The sequence below is a fragment of the Perognathus longimembris genome, chromosome 7 (genome assembly GCF_023159225.1).
Source record: "Perognathus longimembris pacificus isolate PPM17 chromosome 7, ASM2315922v1, whole genome shotgun sequence".
Classification (NCBI taxonomy): Eukaryota; Metazoa; Chordata; class Mammalia; order Rodentia; family Heteromyidae; genus Perognathus; species Perognathus longimembris.
The window spans coordinates 33,062,973-33,081,109 of NC_063167.1; the positions used below are offsets into that span (position 1 = coordinate 33,062,973).

Genomic DNA, 18,137 nt, shown 5'->3' on the forward strand with positions numbered 1-18,137 from the left:
AAGCACAAAAGAAGCAGAAATATTGAAGGAATCACTGGGTACAATGCTATTAAGGCACCTGAAATAAGGAATAAATGCCTGAAATCCCAGGACATCAGAGTTTTCTAGGAAAGATTGAAAACTATCTTCCTTCCTTCCTTCCTTCCTTCCTTCCTTCCTTCCTTCCTTCCTTCCTTCCTTCCTTCCTTCCTTCCTTTCTTTCCTTCTTTCTCTCCTTTCTTTTCTTTTCTTCTTTTGTTTTTTTTGGCCAGTCCTGGGGCTTGGACTCACTGAGCACCGCGGTCCCTGGCTTCTTTTGCTCAAGGCTAGCACTCTACCAGTTGAGCCACAGCACCACTTCTGGCTTTTTCTGTATATGTGGTGCTGAGGAATCGAACCCAGGGCTTCATGTATGCAAGGCAAGCACTCTACCACTAGGCCATATGGCAAACTGAATGACTAGTAAGACGTTGGCTCAGAAAATAAGGTAACAGGAAAAACAAGGTATGCAATCTCTACTAAGAGAAATAATGCAGGAAATACTAGACTAATGATCCAGAAAGATTTCTCACACATAAATGACAAATTGGTTGGCACCAGCTCTGCTACAGATCACAGTTAGTATTCCTTGGTCAAGAATAGCTTAGGGATAAGGCAGACTGGGATAAAAGCCACAGCCTATTGACAGTATAACTGCTAGAATCTAAAAAAGAGAACTGTTTGAGGTGAGAGCTGTTCTACAAAATTAGAGATCTGTAGGCTAGAAGACACATTGCAGACCTGCAATTCCAACAAGTGTATTATACCTATCCATCACCTTTCCACACTCACAACCTCTTCATAGAGAACATGTTTTACCTACATCCCTAGAAAGGCAGCTCTAATACTTATGACAACTCTCCTTGACCACAGTAAACAGGATTCCAAGCCAAACCAATCATCTTTTCCTTTTGCTAATTTGAAAATGAAATATAAAACTGAGTTTGTTAAATTACATGGCACAGTTAGTTCAAACTAAATCCTATCGTAACTGAATGTCACAGCAAGTTTGAAAAAAAAAATTAAGAGCCTGAGAAAGATAGTCAGAAGGCAAAGAATGGAGAATTACGGCTTAGGGAGAAATAGATTCTAGATCATTCAAGCACAAGAATAAATAGAAGACGCTTTCTGATAAATTTCCTATTACTTTTATTCATTATACATGGGTTAAAATATAATTTGTTTAGTAAAAACAGAATTCTTGTATAAAATATTTCTTGAAATATAGTTTTATTCTGTAGATTTTTGAAGGTCCTTAATAGGATGTAATTCTCATTTGCAATACTGTTATAGTCCTGTGTTAAATATTCAGATTCAATTATAATTATTCTATTCTTAGATGATATTAAGCTGTACTTTAAATATGATCTGATATTATTAGATCTACAAATTCCCAAAAGAAGAAAATACACAAAGAAAAAATATATACCCCTTCCATAAGAAATAAAATAGGCATCCAAATATTACTTACAAAATTGCTTCCCATCTTTTAGCCTGTTTAGATGTATGAAAGGTTAACATCTAATTCCATTTACAATGCTGATCCAGCAAGAAAGAAATTAATTTGGCATTAGAGTAGTAACATCAATTTCCCATGGAACTGAAGTAATGCATTTACTGGAAAGAGATTAATATCAATTCCATAAATCATTCACATGCTTTTTCCGGAGTTTGAGACATCTGAGTAATGTCATATATGTGAGCTGATATCACTTTATGCATACTCCATTCATTAATCTATGCCTGAAGCTTCAGAAGAGTTGTCAGTAGAAAATATAAAATTTGGAAAAGAATCCATCTTTCTGTTAATTTTTGTGACTTGTTTTAGGATAAGGTAAGCCAAGTGTTGCCAGAAATGAATCAACACAAACAACCAGTATTTTTAGGCAAAAACATTTAAACATTTGGTCAATTAGCTTCCTAGTGGTAACACCTACTTAATATACACATGATAAGACAAGAGTAAATGTCAATGTAAAAGGACTCCATTAATAATCCTCCATAAAACAAAAGCCTTAAAGAACTGTGTCTGGGCCTCTTTTAAATAGTTTTTTTAATTGAATTCCATTGTCCTATAATCAGTTGTGTGTGCCAGTATTAGTCAAAGCTCAGGAAAGAAACAGAACCAATAAAACGTAGGCTGTATGAGAAAGGGTATATCTCAAGATTTATTATAAGAAATTGGTTTGTTCAAGTATGAATGCTAACACATCTCCAGATCTGCAGTTGATGAACAGAGGAATCCTACAGTGTAGTTCTAATATTCAGGCCCTCAACTGGTTGAATGAGCAACACTCATATGAAGGAGAGCAATCTGTTTTAGAGACTACTGATTTAAACATTAGTTTCATCCTAACAGAAACACCAAGGGAAGAGAGTGTCAAGTAGAAAGGATGGTCATTAGAAATCCTACATGCTTCAAAGGAATCTAGAGCTAAGACTAGATGACTAAATTACATGACTATGTCCCTTGCAATTTTGCTGCATTGTTTTCAACAAGTCAAACAACATAGAAATGATAAATGCCTATAATTGAGGTCAACAGTAAAAACAATATAATTCATATATTTATAACTAATTCCACCTAAATTCTACTGATCCCATATAAATTCCTTTAACAAATGTTTATTGAGCACTTACCAAGTGTCAGCTACTCCTATGAGAGAAAATTTCTACCCTCATTGAGTTTATACTCCACTTGAGATAAACAAAAATGTAAATGAGTAGGTAAAATATATATGATATCAGTGGTAACATAAGGAATGAAAAAACAGAGCAGACAAGGAATTACAAAATGTTAGTGAAGAAGATTCCAAATTTTATCGAGAGAAATTAAGACCAGCCTCTCTCTGAGATGACATTTGAGTAAAAACCTAAAGAGGAGAAAACTGTATTTCCTAGGAGAACATTTCAGAAAGAATATCTTTAAGTTCAGCTACAAGATTATCTCTTTTATTGTATCTTTTTCATGTCTTCAGCCCTAGCCTATTCCTATACTTATACACACAAAATTATTTCTAGGTTTCTTTCATATTTCAGTACTGACCACTGGCTCCCTGCTAGCCCTTAAAGTAATTCTAATACATAACAACCATGAAAGGCTGATGTTTTAATATCCATTTTAAAAACCTGTTGAAGCTCTAGTTTTAAATGATCAGTTCAAGGTACAGCACTAGTAAGTGGTAGAATTAAGCTTTAATGCTTTTAAAAAAACACTGAGTTTATTTCACATGTATATTTTGTACCCCCACGATTTCCACATCTGACCATCACTTCTATTACAGCCCATCATAACATTCCATACATACTTAAATCCAACCACAGGGTGGTGTCCCAAAATACTACATTCTCTTTGACTACACTGCTTACAGTCTGACTTTCCATAGTAGATAGAAAGACAGGAAGGGGGAGATGTCTGTCTTAGCCTTCTCTAAAATCAAAAGGAGGGAGATGGGAAGGGGGAATGAGGGAGGAGGTAACAAACAGTACAAGAAATGTATCCAATGCCTAACATATGAAACTGTAACCTCTCTATACATCAGTTTGACAATAAAAATTTTAAAAATAAAAAATAAAATCAAAAGGATTTTAAAAATAAATAGTAATCTTCCAAAATAAAGCATTAAACACAAAGAATAAAGTGAAATTGCACAAGTACATTTCAACACTGAACAATGTATAAATGACTTCAGGCCAAACCATATAATATAAACATAGTAAGGGGTCCAAAATATTCTCTCATAAACATTACAGTATTTTTACATAATTAATTTTACAAAATTATGGAAACAAATCCTGGGCAGCCATTCTGTTTGTACACATAAGCTCTATTTTTAAATGTAAGGGTTGGTCAAGAATATAACTCACTTACTAAGGTGGCACAAAATAATTAAGCATTACCCTGCTCAGCAAATTACAGTATTGGAAACACTTTGAATCACCAGCCTTAACCACAATTATTAAAACAGAAAATCTTCCAGGGTTCAGCAATATGACTTCTACTACAATCCTGACAAGAAGCAGAAGGCAGTGAGTGAGTTGAAAATCTAGACTCTCCATTTATAGAACCCCAAGAAACCACAGAGCAAATAACAGATAGATAGATAGATAGATAGATAGATAGATAAATAGATAGATATGTTTATCGCCATATAATGTATATCTCCATATAATTCAAAAAGGTCAGTAATCCAGTAAACAAATGAAACTCCAACTGTATAAGTTCATTTTTGGTTCAATTATGAGTCAGATAAAAGCAAAGAAGTTATTAAACTACAGTATCATAATGACTAATAGTTCTCAAATAGAACAACTAGATAAAGTGAAATAGTTCACTATATATCATAACCATGTTATAATTTTTCCTAAATCCTAAATATGCTAACTTTTCTTATAAAGAGAAAATTATTTATAAAGTATCATGGCCTGATATGAAGTGGCAAACTAGTAAGAAGCTTGTATCTGATCTATGTTAAAAAAGTCATTAAATAAAAGCACTGAATTTTATCCCAGGGACAATTAGGAAATGTGGTAGATTTTAAGCAATAAATAAACATAATCAGGTGATTTGTATTTACTGGCAGTGTAGAGGATGGAACAGAGAGAGGTTGGGCCAAATCTGAGAGGCTAGTTAGATAGCTGCTGCTTGCACAAGAGTATGTACTTGCAGGGCATTGTATAAGAAAGAAGTCATAGAAAATGTTAGCCAGGTGCTGGTGGCTCACACCTGTAGTCCTAACTACTCAGGAGGCTGAGATGTTAGGATCATGGTTCAAAGCCAGCTGGAGCAGTGAAGTCTGTGAGAGTATCATCTCCAATTAATCAAAGAAAAAGCCAGAAGTGGTACTTTGGCTCAAGTGGTAGAATGCTTATTCTGAGCAAAAGAATCTCAGGGACAGTGCCCAGGACCAGAATTCAAGCCCCAGGACCAGTTAAAAAAAGAAAAAGAAAATGTTATGAGATATTATAATCATCTATTTAACAAATAGAAAAAAAAAACATTGCCTAATATTTTCTCCTGTTATTGTCCTGGGGGAAGTGAGTAAGAACAAGTTAGTTACATGACTGAGGACAAATACTCCAAATTAGCAAAATAGTACAAGGATGCATATGAATCAGGGAGCTCCACAGAAAATCTAAGATATACAGTAATGTGGAGAAGAGGAGACCAACTAGCAGAGAGACACATAAAAAACAAGTTCCAAATGTAGACACATTAATTGAAGACTATGATAACTGATTAAAAGGGTAAAATACATTCATTCTTTGAGAAAAGGGACAAAGATGACTGCAGCTAGTAATGATAATTTCTGAAATAAAGAAAAGAAAGTTCATTTACTCAGAAGTTTTAGTGGATTCTTAGTAAAGGGGAATACTCCCTATTTCTGACACCAAATTGAACTTTTTCATTGCCTGAGAGTACCACTTTGTCTCCAGAATTTGTGCCCTGTATTAGTAGCAGGAGAATCAGGATTGTCATTCTGACATGTTCTGTTCTAACTGGAAAATTCTTATCAATCCTTCAAGACTTAGCCAACCCTGGGGAGGGGGAGTTGCAAGATTCCATATAAACCAACAAACTTAGTGTTTTATTACATGCCTAAAATCTCAGTTACCCAGAAGAAGGTTTATGGTTTAGTACCCTAGAAGAGTCTATATGAAAAGTGATTTTCATTCAGCTTCCTAAATAAGACATGCTTTTACTATCATTTTTATCACCCTATATTTGCCTCTATTAAAATTAGTATAACTATACATTATGGTTAGTTCAATATAACCTAGACATAACTAACATAACATGTTGTCCCAGCATCTCCTACTGGTTAGTATTTCTTATGGGAAAAAAAAAATATATATATATATACATATATATATATACTTTAAGTTGTAAATTAGAGGTTGATTTACTCACAGCCTTCATCAGGCTCTCCCACTAAATGTTTTTAAGCCACAGACTATATTCTTCCCACAGGTTAGACACCTAAGACAAAGCTGCTAGTTGGGTTGGTAGATTGATAGAGATGTAAAAATCAAGCAAGATTCTATCTTACCCATTAAAATAATTGATTCTATCTAATCCATTAAAATAATCCAAATCAAATAATTATGTATGCCTTTAAAACTCTAAAACCTCTGTAAATAGGACACTCAGCTCATTTCTGTGAGAATGAGGGATAAGCTCCAGCAAAAAATTCTTATTGTTTTGTTGTTCCTTAGAGATTGTAATCATGGACTCAGTGATTTTCAAATCATTATCAGTATCAATCAACAACATTTAACTTTCTGTGAAATAATTTTTCTAACTTTAAAAGTTAATGCTCATAGTGTTCTTGGTCTGAACTGAGCTATAATTACTTATTTCCTGCCTAACGTATGGAATGGAGTGTAACATTTTAAACTAAAAGTTACAACAACGGAACTATTGCTTAGTGCATGCCACCAAGATTAGTGCTATTATAACCCTCATGTAGCAAAATGGTTATAAGGACAAGCAACCTTGTCAGATTGACTGAGTTCTACTTGAGTTCCAAACTCTACAACCTACTAGAAATGTAAGTGGTAAAGTTATGCCACTTCTGTCTGTATTTCCTTATCTGTTGGCTAATAATAATAATCACAGATTCTACTTCATAGAGTTGACATAAGAATTACAATAATTAATCATATCAAGCACTTAGAACTAAGTATAACTTGGAATTCTGTAAAACTATTTAAATCATATCCAATCAAATACCTAATCTGATACCTTGGTGTTTAACTGTTTATCCATGGGAAAATAACTACTCGTGGCCTCAACTTTTTCATTTATAAAACAGAATGTCATTTCATAAGAAATGAGAATTCAACAAGATAACATATGTAAAATTATGTAGTGTATTTATACAATGTTTGTAACTATTAGTTATTAGTCATTAATCAGCAGACCCAGATTCAAATCCTGAATAGAATTTCAATCCTATTTTAGGATTTTAGAAGTTGTGTAACATAGATACAACTTAAGATATCTAAGCTTCATTTTCTTTTGTGAAGTAGCACTAGTAATACTTTAAAGAATTGTTGTGGTACTTATTATATTCATTTAACATACATGTATTGAGCAACTCATAAGGACCAGGATCTGAACTAAGTAAGCATTTGCTAACTGGTAGTAAACAAGAGTTCCAGTAGACGTTACAAGCTAAACATTCGAGCATTTCTTCTAGTGAAGTGTAGACTGCTGCAGGTCTGAGTAAACAGGACCTCAACATAGTTTAGGGAATGATGAAAAGGAAAATATTAAAAAAGATACTTGTAACGCTCCTGGCTGAAAGGTTGGCCAGGAAGAGACATATCTCTTAAATCAAAAGTACAACTAATCACTTTCTTAAAACATTGTGAAGAATTTTCCATTTATAAATGAATAGAGAATGGTTCAAAGACATAAAGTAGTTCCCAATATCAGAGCAGGCTAGAACTCAAATCCAGATCATCTCACTCTGCACAATGCTCTTCCCACCATTCCAAGTTAACTCTTAAAGCTGTGGGGAACACTGCTTAACTAAAATACTCCAGATACTCTTTCAAGTGTGATACTTTTTTTATGAATACCAAAACAATAGACATTTTCCTGTGTAAAGCACAGACTAGAAGGGCTGAAACTGCATAGCAGAAATCACCAAGCCAAACTCTCTCTTTCACCTTAGTTTTCACTTCTGAGCAGCAAGTATATTCCCAAAAAGGAACTAGTACAAGATTCAAATAGAGAGAAAGTATTGTTCCTGGGTGGACATTATTCAGATCAGACTTAAAAACAACACTATAACAATGAGTTAAGGGATAAATTCTGATCTCACAAAATTTATGTTCAGAAATTTTATCTCCCCTTTAGAAGATTACTGGGAGTTAAAGTCTTGAATAATTCTAGATGTAATCAAGTTCAAAATGAGCTAATTAGAGTAGAACATAATCTAATTTAACTAGCATCTTATATGAAGAAGGGTGAGACAGACACCAATACAGGGAATACAGGAGTATGAAGATAAAAGATTAGAGAGTGGCTTCTCCTAGACAAGAATCAACAAAGACCACTAACAAATCACCAGGTGCTAGGGGACAAAAACTGAAAAGATTATTCCATATAACCTTTAGAAGGACTGAGCCTTGCCAGCACCTTAACATCAGACTTTTGGCTTCCAGAAGTGTGAGAAAATGAATGTCTATTGTTTAATCAACTCAGTTTGTTGTAGTCTTGTTATGTTGGTCATATCAAACTAAAACAATGTGGACTAAGCAAAGAGGAAAATACTATATAAACAAATTACCAGATCTTGGTACCAGTGAGTGGCTCACATTGGCAATCCTGCTACTCAGAAGGTTAAGATCTGAAGATCTCTATTTGAAGCCAGGCAGGGCAGGAAAGCCAGTGAGACGTATTTACAATTAACTAACAAAAAGCCTAAAGTGGAACTGTATCTCAAGTGGTAATATACTAGCCTCAGGCCAACAAAAGCTCAGGGACAGTGCTCAGACCCTGAGTTTAAGCCCCAATATCAACACAAAAACTATAAATAAAAAAGCTAAGGAACAGTATTCTGAGTTCCTCCCCACCCCCCACATATATACATACCAAATTTCCAATTGATTAGTAGAACCAATGTTCTTAGAGTTCAAAGAATAGTTCTATAACTGACACTGGGATATTCTCTCTCTCTCTCTCTCTCTCTTTCTCTCTCTCTCTCTCAAACACACACAGTATTCTTAACCACAGAATATAAACAATTATTTGTAAAATAAGATTATGCATACATTTCTCATTACTATTTCATCACTATTTTCAACATATTGCAAACATGTACCATTTGTGATCCAGAATACAAGAAAAAACAAGCATACAAGACATAACAATAGCCAAACCCTACTGGATGGGAATATCCAATCAAGTCCCAATTGCCTCTTTCAGAATATTCACTGTCAGTTAGGAAGCATTATACTTTTGATTTGTTTCTGTTGAACTGTTCTGTAACCTCTTGTAAAAAGGAAAATCTCTGTAATAAATATCTATGAACATGTCATATAAATCTAGATACAGAGGAGAAAATCATGAAATAATCATAACAGTCAACTTGTGCCAAGTTTATTCTAAAAGAAATACCATTACATTAATAGAAATGAAACTACAGTAAGTCCAAGTTAATAACTTAATTATTTACTTTTCCTTAATAATTTGTTCCATTATGGTGAATTATTAAGTAAGAAGAATCACATTGAAGGATCATGACAAACTTAAAGGTTTTTAACATACTTACCACTTTCAAAGCACGCATCAAAGATAAGATGTCCTTTCTTAGCTTGTCCACAGTAACCACTTGGAAACACCATATATTTGTTTACATTTCCTCCAATGGAATCATCATTTCCCATATCATTGCCTATATTTAAAAAAAAGAGACTCACATTAAAAAGAAATCTAAGTGAATTTATCAATAGAAATCCAGTAAGATTTTGAACATGAGTTTAATCTCCTTCCTCTTCATTGACTAGGCAAAAATGTCCAGATAAAAATTAAGTCTTTCTATTTCCTTACAAATGGGGTAATGTGGGCTGGGAATATGGCCTAGTGGCAAGACTGCTTGCCTTGTATGCATGAAGCCCTGGGTTCAATTCCCCAGCACCACATATATAGAAAATGGCCAGAAGTGGTGCTGTGACTCAAGTGGCAGAGTACTAGCCTTGAGCAAAAAGAAGCCAGGGACAGTGCTCAGGGCCTGAGTTCAAGGCCCAGGACTGGCAAAAAGAAAAAAAACAAATGGGGTAATTCTTTGTGATAGAAGCATAGTATTCCATTGTGTATATACACCACATTTTCTTGATCCATTCATCTACTGAGGGGTATCTGGGTTGGTTCAATAGTTTAGCTATGGTAAATAATGCTGCAGTGAACACAGTTATACTTGTAGCTTTAGTAGGGCCTTGTTTGTGATCCTTTGGGTAAATGCCTAGATATAGGCTGCCACATCATAGGGGAGCTCTATGTTTAATCTTTTGAGGAACCTCCATACTACTTTCCAGAGTGAAGTGAGCCAGACCCAAAGAAACATAGATTCCATGGTTATTACCTCATTGGTAGTAATTAGTATATGTCTAGGGTAGTCCTAGTAGAGGATTACAGTGGCTTGATAGCTATTACATATGATCATATAAGATGATGCTAAGTGAAATGAACTTCAAGGTGTGGAAACAAGAGATTTTTCATTGTTGTTATTTTCAATGTACTATGGGAAAATATTTCTTTTTTCTTTCATTTTTCTTTCCTATGGTTTATCCCCTTTTGTCACTGTATTTGATTTTTCTGGATATTGTATATATGTTTATCTGAATTAGAGAAGGGAACGGGAACATCAAATGGTGAGACAGAGGCTAAGAATATGGCCTAGTGGTAGAGTAGTTGTCTCGCATACATGAAGGCCTGGGTTCGATTCCTCAGTACCACATATATAGAAAAAGCCAGAAGTGATGCTGTGGCTTAAGTAGTAGAGTGCTAGCCTTGAGCAAAAAGAAGCCAGGGACAGTGCTCAGGCCCTGAGTTCAAGCCCCAGTAGTGGCAGAAAAACAAAAGGTGAGACAAAGGATAAAGGGAGAACCAATGCAACAGCAATACTCACAAGACTATATGTTGGAAATTAAATGTAATGGTGGGGGGGTTCGGGTGGGGGGGTGGGAGGAAAATGAGGGAGGGGTAACAAGTTTGACAAGAAATGTACTCACTACTTAGCATATGTAACTGTTATCCCTCTGTACATCACCTTGACAATTAAATTAAATTAAAAATTTGATTACACATTTCAGTACAATAGAAAGAGAATACATTTTGAAATTCAAAAAGATATAGGCTGGGGCTGGGGATATAGCCTAGTGGCAAGAGTGCCTGCCTCGGATACACGAGGCCCTAGGTTTGATTCCCCAGCACCACATATACAGAAAACGGCCAGAAGCGGCGCTGTGGCTCAAGTGGCAGAGTGCTAGCCTTGAGCGGGAAGAAGCCAGGGACAGTGCTCAGGCCCTGAGTCCAAGGCCCAGGACTGGCCAAAAAAAAAAAAGAAAGATATAGGCTAAGATCTCATTTCTACTATCTACTAAAGAGTTTGTGGTCCAAATTAATCAACTTAATAGCCTTAAACTTCAGTTCCTCTATTTCATTAAAGAAAAAAACATATCTTCTGAAGTTGTATTATGAGAATTAGATTTTAAAGTATCCACTCTCATTATTGAAATCCAAAATGTGTTCATTAAATTAATAATTGATAATGTATTTAATTTATTACAAATACATATTAAGTTGTTTTTGTTAAAGCAATTGTTCAATATATTGTATTAAGACTTTTAAATGTTCCATTACCAGAAACAATTTGAAAAGTACTAAATTAAGATACGAATTAAGGATTCAATTAGTATAGGGGTGTTAACTAAAATGTCATCCAAACTTTTAGCCCTTCACTATTTCAGCAGGGAGTTTCAAACTTTCACATCCCAGAATGCATAAGCAAGCGTATAAGAGTAGCTGTGCACAACAATGATATGAAAGCTATTCTGATACTATAATCAAGGTCCAAACAGAGAGAGTAGAAGATGAGGCAGTTAGTTGCAAAGATCCCTTCAACTAAAAGAAAAAAACCAATAAGACTTGATCCATGCTTCTTCCAGAAACTATCAGGAAGCAGAAAATTATATAAGAAACAGCCCCGTTCCAATTTGAATGGCATGTAATGATGTCCAAGAAAAAGTAAATAAGTGAAGTGAGGCTGACAATAGCCCCAGCTTTTCAACGGATACATTTTTGGAACCTGGTGTAGCAAAAGAGAACATGGTAGTTTCCCTGACTTCAGGAGACAGAAAAACAAATTTGAAGAAATTGAGAACTTGTATTTCATGGTTAGAGCACTGAAGAAGGAACTTATATGAGCCAAAGCACCAAGAAGCTGCTTGAGTCTTTAACTGAAAAGTAAGCCATATGAATGGAAGTTTGTAAGGCTAAGCAAGAATGACTTGAAATTTTCAGGAAATGATCTCTAAAATAGAAACAGTGCTAGAAACATTTGAACCATCCAAAGTGGAAAAGCCATATTTCAAATCTAAAGCATTAAATAGAATACCCACATATGTAGCAACCATGGACACTTATAAATCTGAAAACAGAGTACCACTTACACTAGGCTCAAAAAACATTCAATAAACACTTATTTAACAAGGTATATATAAGACCCATACACAGAAAACTAAAAGCAAACCAATAATAGACATTAATGAAGATGGAGTAATGGAGTAATAAAGTAATGGAGTAATAAAGTACACCATGTTCATAGATTGCAAAATTCACTACTGTTAAAATTAACACTTTTCCAAAAACTAATCTAAGCGGGGAAAAAGCCTAATCTCAATCAAAATTCTAACAGGCCTTTGGAAGAAAGCAACAAATTGAATCTAAAATTTATATGGAAATCTAGGGACTTACATTATACAAAGTCAGGCACTGGTGGCTCATGCCTATAATCACACTACTCAGGAGGCTGAGATCTAAGGATCATGGTTCAAAACTAACCTGGATAGAAAAATCCATGAGACTTTTATCTCCAATTAACTACCATAAAGCCAGCAGTGGCATTGTGGCTCAAAATGGTACAGCACTAGCCTTGAACACAAAAGCTGAGGAACAGTGCCCAGGCTCTGAGTTCAAGCCCCAGGACAGGCACAATATACATATACATACAAACAATTATGTAAAATAAGAAACATTTGGAAAACAAATTATATTATATAAAGACTGACTTTAAAGCTCCCAGCAATCAATACAAGTATAATAGAGACAACTGATATACAAGACAGTGAATCAGGGTGAAGAGTACAAAATTATATCCAAATGCACATTTTCAGTAAATGTGTAAAAATACTCAATGTGTATAGTCACCAAAGAAATGCAAATTCCTTTTTATGATCTTTAAGTAAAAGAATAAAAGAATTTTAATTCAATATGTTGATTTTGAGTACAATGCATTTTAATACCTCTTTAATCTTTTTCCTCCATCTTTCCCAGCCCAACCCATCCCCTCAATTTACCTTCCATTTTCACATATCTACACTGAATGTCATGACTACATTTATTCAACTTTCCTCTATTAGTCTCCCCTCTCTCCCCTTGACCTCAACTATATCCTGCTACACAGCAATACGTATTCCAGCTTCATGGTATTCATTTTATTAAAATGTAAATTAGTTAGCAAAGGAGTTATACCATTGAAATCCTCCCTTGCACATACTCTACTGTAGTTAACATGTTTATGTATATATATATGATTACATATATATTCATAACTTACAACTAACTTTGGCAAATGAAAGAAAACATTCATCCTTTATCTCTCTGAGCATGACTTGACTTACTTAACATAATTTTTCCAGGTTCATCCAATTCCCTGAAAGTGACATAACATCATTCTTTCTGATGGGTGAGTAAAATTCTGTTCATTCAACTATTTGTATCCATCCTGTTTAAGGTTATTGAAAAGGTTTTAAATCAATATTTTACATTCTTTGTCCAGCATTTGATCTACTTCAGTATCCTTGGACTCAGTTGCTAAATAGTTACAAAATTTTCGAGGAAATCATATTGCTCTCTTTTTCATACTTCATGTTTCTATGTTACAATTTGTACATCTGTTAGATGGATAACTATTTTACCTTCCAATGTGAAGGTCTTCTGAGGGATCAGGCTTTTACTTTTTGAATGCTACTCAGAAAAAAGAAAATGAAGTACAGTAACACCAACATGAGAACAAATGCTGGGCAGCAGACACTGGGCTCAGCGTCTGTAATACTAGCTACTCAGGAGCTGAGATCTGAGGATCTTGGAAACCAAGCAGGAAATTCTGTAAGACATTTATCTCCTTAAATCTTAACCACCAAAAAGCTAGAATTAGAACTGTGGCTCAAGTGGTAGACTGTTAACCTTGAGCACAAATGCTCAGGAACAGTGTTCAGGCCTAGAATTCAAACTCCAGGACCAGTACACACACACACACACACACACACACACACACACACACACACTATGTAGAAAAAGTGTAAGTCAAGTAGAAGCAATAACTATACCATAAATGGCAACAGAAAATAATGTACAATAAAGTTTATAGTTAATAATAAAAATAAAATAACAGTAAAATAAAAATAATTTTAAAGTACATGGCAGAAGACAGAATAAGAGAAAGACTTTTAAAACAAAAAAGAATTGGAAGCATGACTCAAACAAGACTAGATAGGTAAACAGAAGGCTCTTAGTTAAAACCTCATTATTAACGCACCTTAAAATTTTTTAAAAAAATTTATTGTCTAGGTGATGTACAGTTACATACGTAGGCAGTGAGTAAGTACATTTCTTGTCAAACTTGTTACCTCCTCCCTCATTTTTCTCCCATTTTCCCTCCTCCCCAATCCTCCCCTCTGAGTTGTACAGTTGGTTTACTACATATTGTCTTGTAAATATTGCTGTTGCATTGGTTCACCTTTTACACTTTCCATCACCATTTTGATGTCCTCCTTCCCTTCAGACAAACACATATAAAATCCAAGGGTACCAAAATCAAATACAGTGGGCGGGAGGGGGAAACGTTTAAAGAAAAAAAATAGTTGGAGAAAAAAAAAGAAGAAAATCCAATTAAAGAGTAAAAATAATAAAATCAGATAAAAGACACAAAAACGAAAGAAACAGGAGTAAAAAGATTCTTCCTAGGAATCTAGATTGGAGAAGGTTTTTATTATGCATGGAGGAAGGGAGAGTTCGTGTGTCCTTACTGGTACATCCTTTGTAATTCCTGTCTTCTACCAAATAAGTTAGTGCTGTATGTAGGCTAAGCTTTGCCTTACACTTCCCAACAGATCAAACAAGTCAAGTATTTGTCCCTGGCAAGGCTGCAATCGCGCTTGACATGTGAGCCTGGAGGCACTACTGGCACAGATGAGCTCTGGTAACATATGAGCTGTGCAGGTGCTCATCTAATTCATAATCCCCAGGCTACAAATCTAGGACTATGGCATCTACCCAGGATCAGTCACTTTCCTAAATGCACTGGAAGCTGAGGGAAGAAAAGAGACCACTCAGTTCTATGTTGTAGAGCATGCCCCAGGAAGAAGGAAATCATCCAGCATCAGTCTTAGCACACTCAGACCCAAACCACAGAGCCTGGGGCCACCAACCACTGTGCCCTCTATACTGTGAACTTCCCACTGCCGAAAGTCTCTCTCAGTAGGTGTGTGACAGACCCTTACCTCCCCTCAACTGTGTTTAAAGGTCATTTCCCCCACTCATTTAAGCAAGTATCCCTAGGAACCTTCAAGTTCTTTACTTTTTGACACTTAGAATAATTCAATCCCAAACAATACACCATATCTTAATATGATTCCTGGGTATAGCTCTAAAAGACACATTCAACGATGCAATTGACTTTTTTTCTCTTCAAAGCTTGTCTGTCATATAGAAGGGTCATATAGAAGGATTCAGTTTTAGAACAAATCTTAGTACTAGATTTCAAGCTTGTAATAATCCTGGTTTTCTCCTGAGACTAAAACTGCCAGCCTTTGTTTTTTCATCCTGAGTCTGCCTGTACTCTCTGAGCTTACCTTATGCTTATGGTGCTTAAGTTTTCCTCCTTTTGGGGAGCCAAGGCTGGGTTTGTAAACTGCTTCACATTTTTTCTCTCAGTTGCCTTGCTGTTTCATTATGCTTCTTAGCTTTCCTGTCACCTCTTTCTTTATTCTCCTCTTTATTTTCTTTTTCTTCTTCTTTATTGTCAAAGTGAAGTACAGAGGGGTTACAATTTCATATGTAAGGCAAGTACATTTCTTTTTTTTTTTTTTTTTTTTTTTTTTCGGCCAGTCCTGGGCCTTGGACTCAGGGCCTGAGCACTGTCCCTGGCTTCTTCCCGCTCGAGGCTAGCACTCTGCCACGTGAGCCACAGCGCCGCTTCTGGCCGTTTTCTGCATATGTGGTGCTGGGGAATCGAACCTAGGGCCTCGTGTATCCGAGGCAGGCACTCTTGCCACTAGGCTATATCCCCAGCCCGCAAGTACATTTCTTATCCAACTTGTTACCTCCTCCCTCATTTTTCCCCTGACAGCCCCCTCCTCCCCCCATAAGTTGTACAGTTGTTTTACACCAATTGGTTTTGTAAGTATCCCTATTGCAACGGTTTGTCTTTTTATCCTTTGCCTCTTGATTTTGGTATTCCCTTTCCTTTCCCTAGTTCCAATACAGGTATATGCAGTATCCGGGGTACTAAGATCGGTTACAGTAATAGCAGGGGTAAAAACACAGGAAGGGAATACAAGAGGGGGGAAAAAAAGGTACAGTTTCACACAGCATGTTGAAAATAACTACAACAATGATATACCACGTATTTCCATAACTTGGAGTTCATTTTGCTTAGCATCGCCTTATGTGTTCATACAGGCATAGCTATTGAGCTATTGTGATCTTCTGCTATGACTATCCTAGAGATGTACTAATTATTCCCTATGAGGGAAACCATAGAGTCCATGTTTCTTTGGGTCTGGCTCACTTCACTTAGTATGATTTTTTCCAAGTCCTTCCATTTCTTCCCTATAGGATCTCCTTTATTTCTTTCACTATTGTCACTCATGGAGGCATGTTAAGAATACTTCTAACTCAGTCTCTTACAAGAGAAGCACTGACAAGGACTTTATAGGATAATAAAAATGTTACATAGCTTGATATAGAAGCGATGTGGGTGTGTATGTTTGCCAAAGCTCATTAGATTGTACGCTTAAAATGGAAACATCTTATTATGTATAAATTATACTCAATAGACTATTGTTGAATGTTTAAAAGTTTAAGTGTCCAGAACTTATTTTAATGTCATAGAATTCATTTAACTGTAATGAATACAAAAAGAAAATTAAATGTATATATATTGAACAAACAGTAAAAATGCTTATGACTTATACACCTTAAAACCCAGTTCCTGTTTCATAGATGCAAATTCTCCTAATCATTTGTTTTAAGTTTCTCAGACACTATTCCACAAAATACTTTCAGAAATCCCTTAATTTATCAATATCAAATGGAATCTAACTCTTCCTTAAGAAAAAGATTATTTTCCAGCTCCCCAACTTTTACATTTTGTTCTACTATTATTTTAATTATACATATTCACATACCTCTTTTTACTGTACTTCAAAATACCAACTTAACAAGAGTTTAGCAGAAGTTATTACTCCAACTTCACCAATGACTAAGGGGTTCAAATGGAGATGCAGAGGAAACACCAAGAGAACCAGAATTGCAAGCTGAACTTGGATATGTGACTGAATTGCTACAATCTCGCAATAAAAGGAGGAGTTGTTTCTTAGAGATCAGCAAAAATGTGGTTCCTTGAAAGAGAATCTCTTTGTGGTAAAGTTGCTACAAACACTGTTGAGTAACAACAAAGGATTTAAAATATTGTTTAAAGTCAGGCATTAAAGCAGCATCATTGGGAAATATACTTCGGGTAAAATACTCTCAAACAGATTGCAAATTACAAAGAAATCTCTGCTGAAATGAAGAATCCTTCAATATGAAAAACTTGACTTCTGCCTTATTTTAATAAGCTTTCACTGCCACTTCAACTTTTAGCAGCTACTATTCTGTCAACGTTGATGTAAGATGCTCCACCAATCAAAAGATTACAACTCACTGAAGTCTCATATAATTATTAGTATTTTTAGCAATAAAGTATTTTAATTAAGATATTTATATTTGCTCTTAAGAGGTAATGCTATTTTACACCCAATGGTCCACAATAGTATAAGAATAATTCTTATATGCACTAGGAGACCAAAAAAATTCATGTGACTCATTTTATTTGAGATATTCAATTTATTGTGGTGGACTGGAATGGAACCCACAATTTCACTAAAATATTCCTATGTTTTACTGAAGAGTTTATCTATGTGAATAAATAACCCTAATGAGTATTTTGGAAATCTGTTGACAAATTTTGTTGCTTTAATAATGATGTAAGAACATGAATGAGGAGTCCAGTGGATACTGTTTGTATTAAAAAGCTTAGTCATGTACAACTTCCAAACATCTC

At 35.1% G+C, this 18,137-nt stretch overlaps 1 protein-coding gene across 1 annotated transcript in view; it reads right to left on the reverse strand.

Annotated features, from left to right (window-relative positions):
• The window catches only part of Agbl4 (AGBL carboxypeptidase 4), a 1,006,503-nt gene that overhangs the window by 922,141 nt on the left and 66,225 nt on the right, over positions 1 to 18,137 (reverse strand). The window contains exon 2 of the mRNA XM_048351274.1: positions 9,303 to 9,425. Coding sequence (XP_048207231.1) covers positions 9,303 to 9,425 — 123 coding nt within the window. The remainder of the gene's footprint in view (positions 1 to 9,302; positions 9,426 to 18,137) is intronic.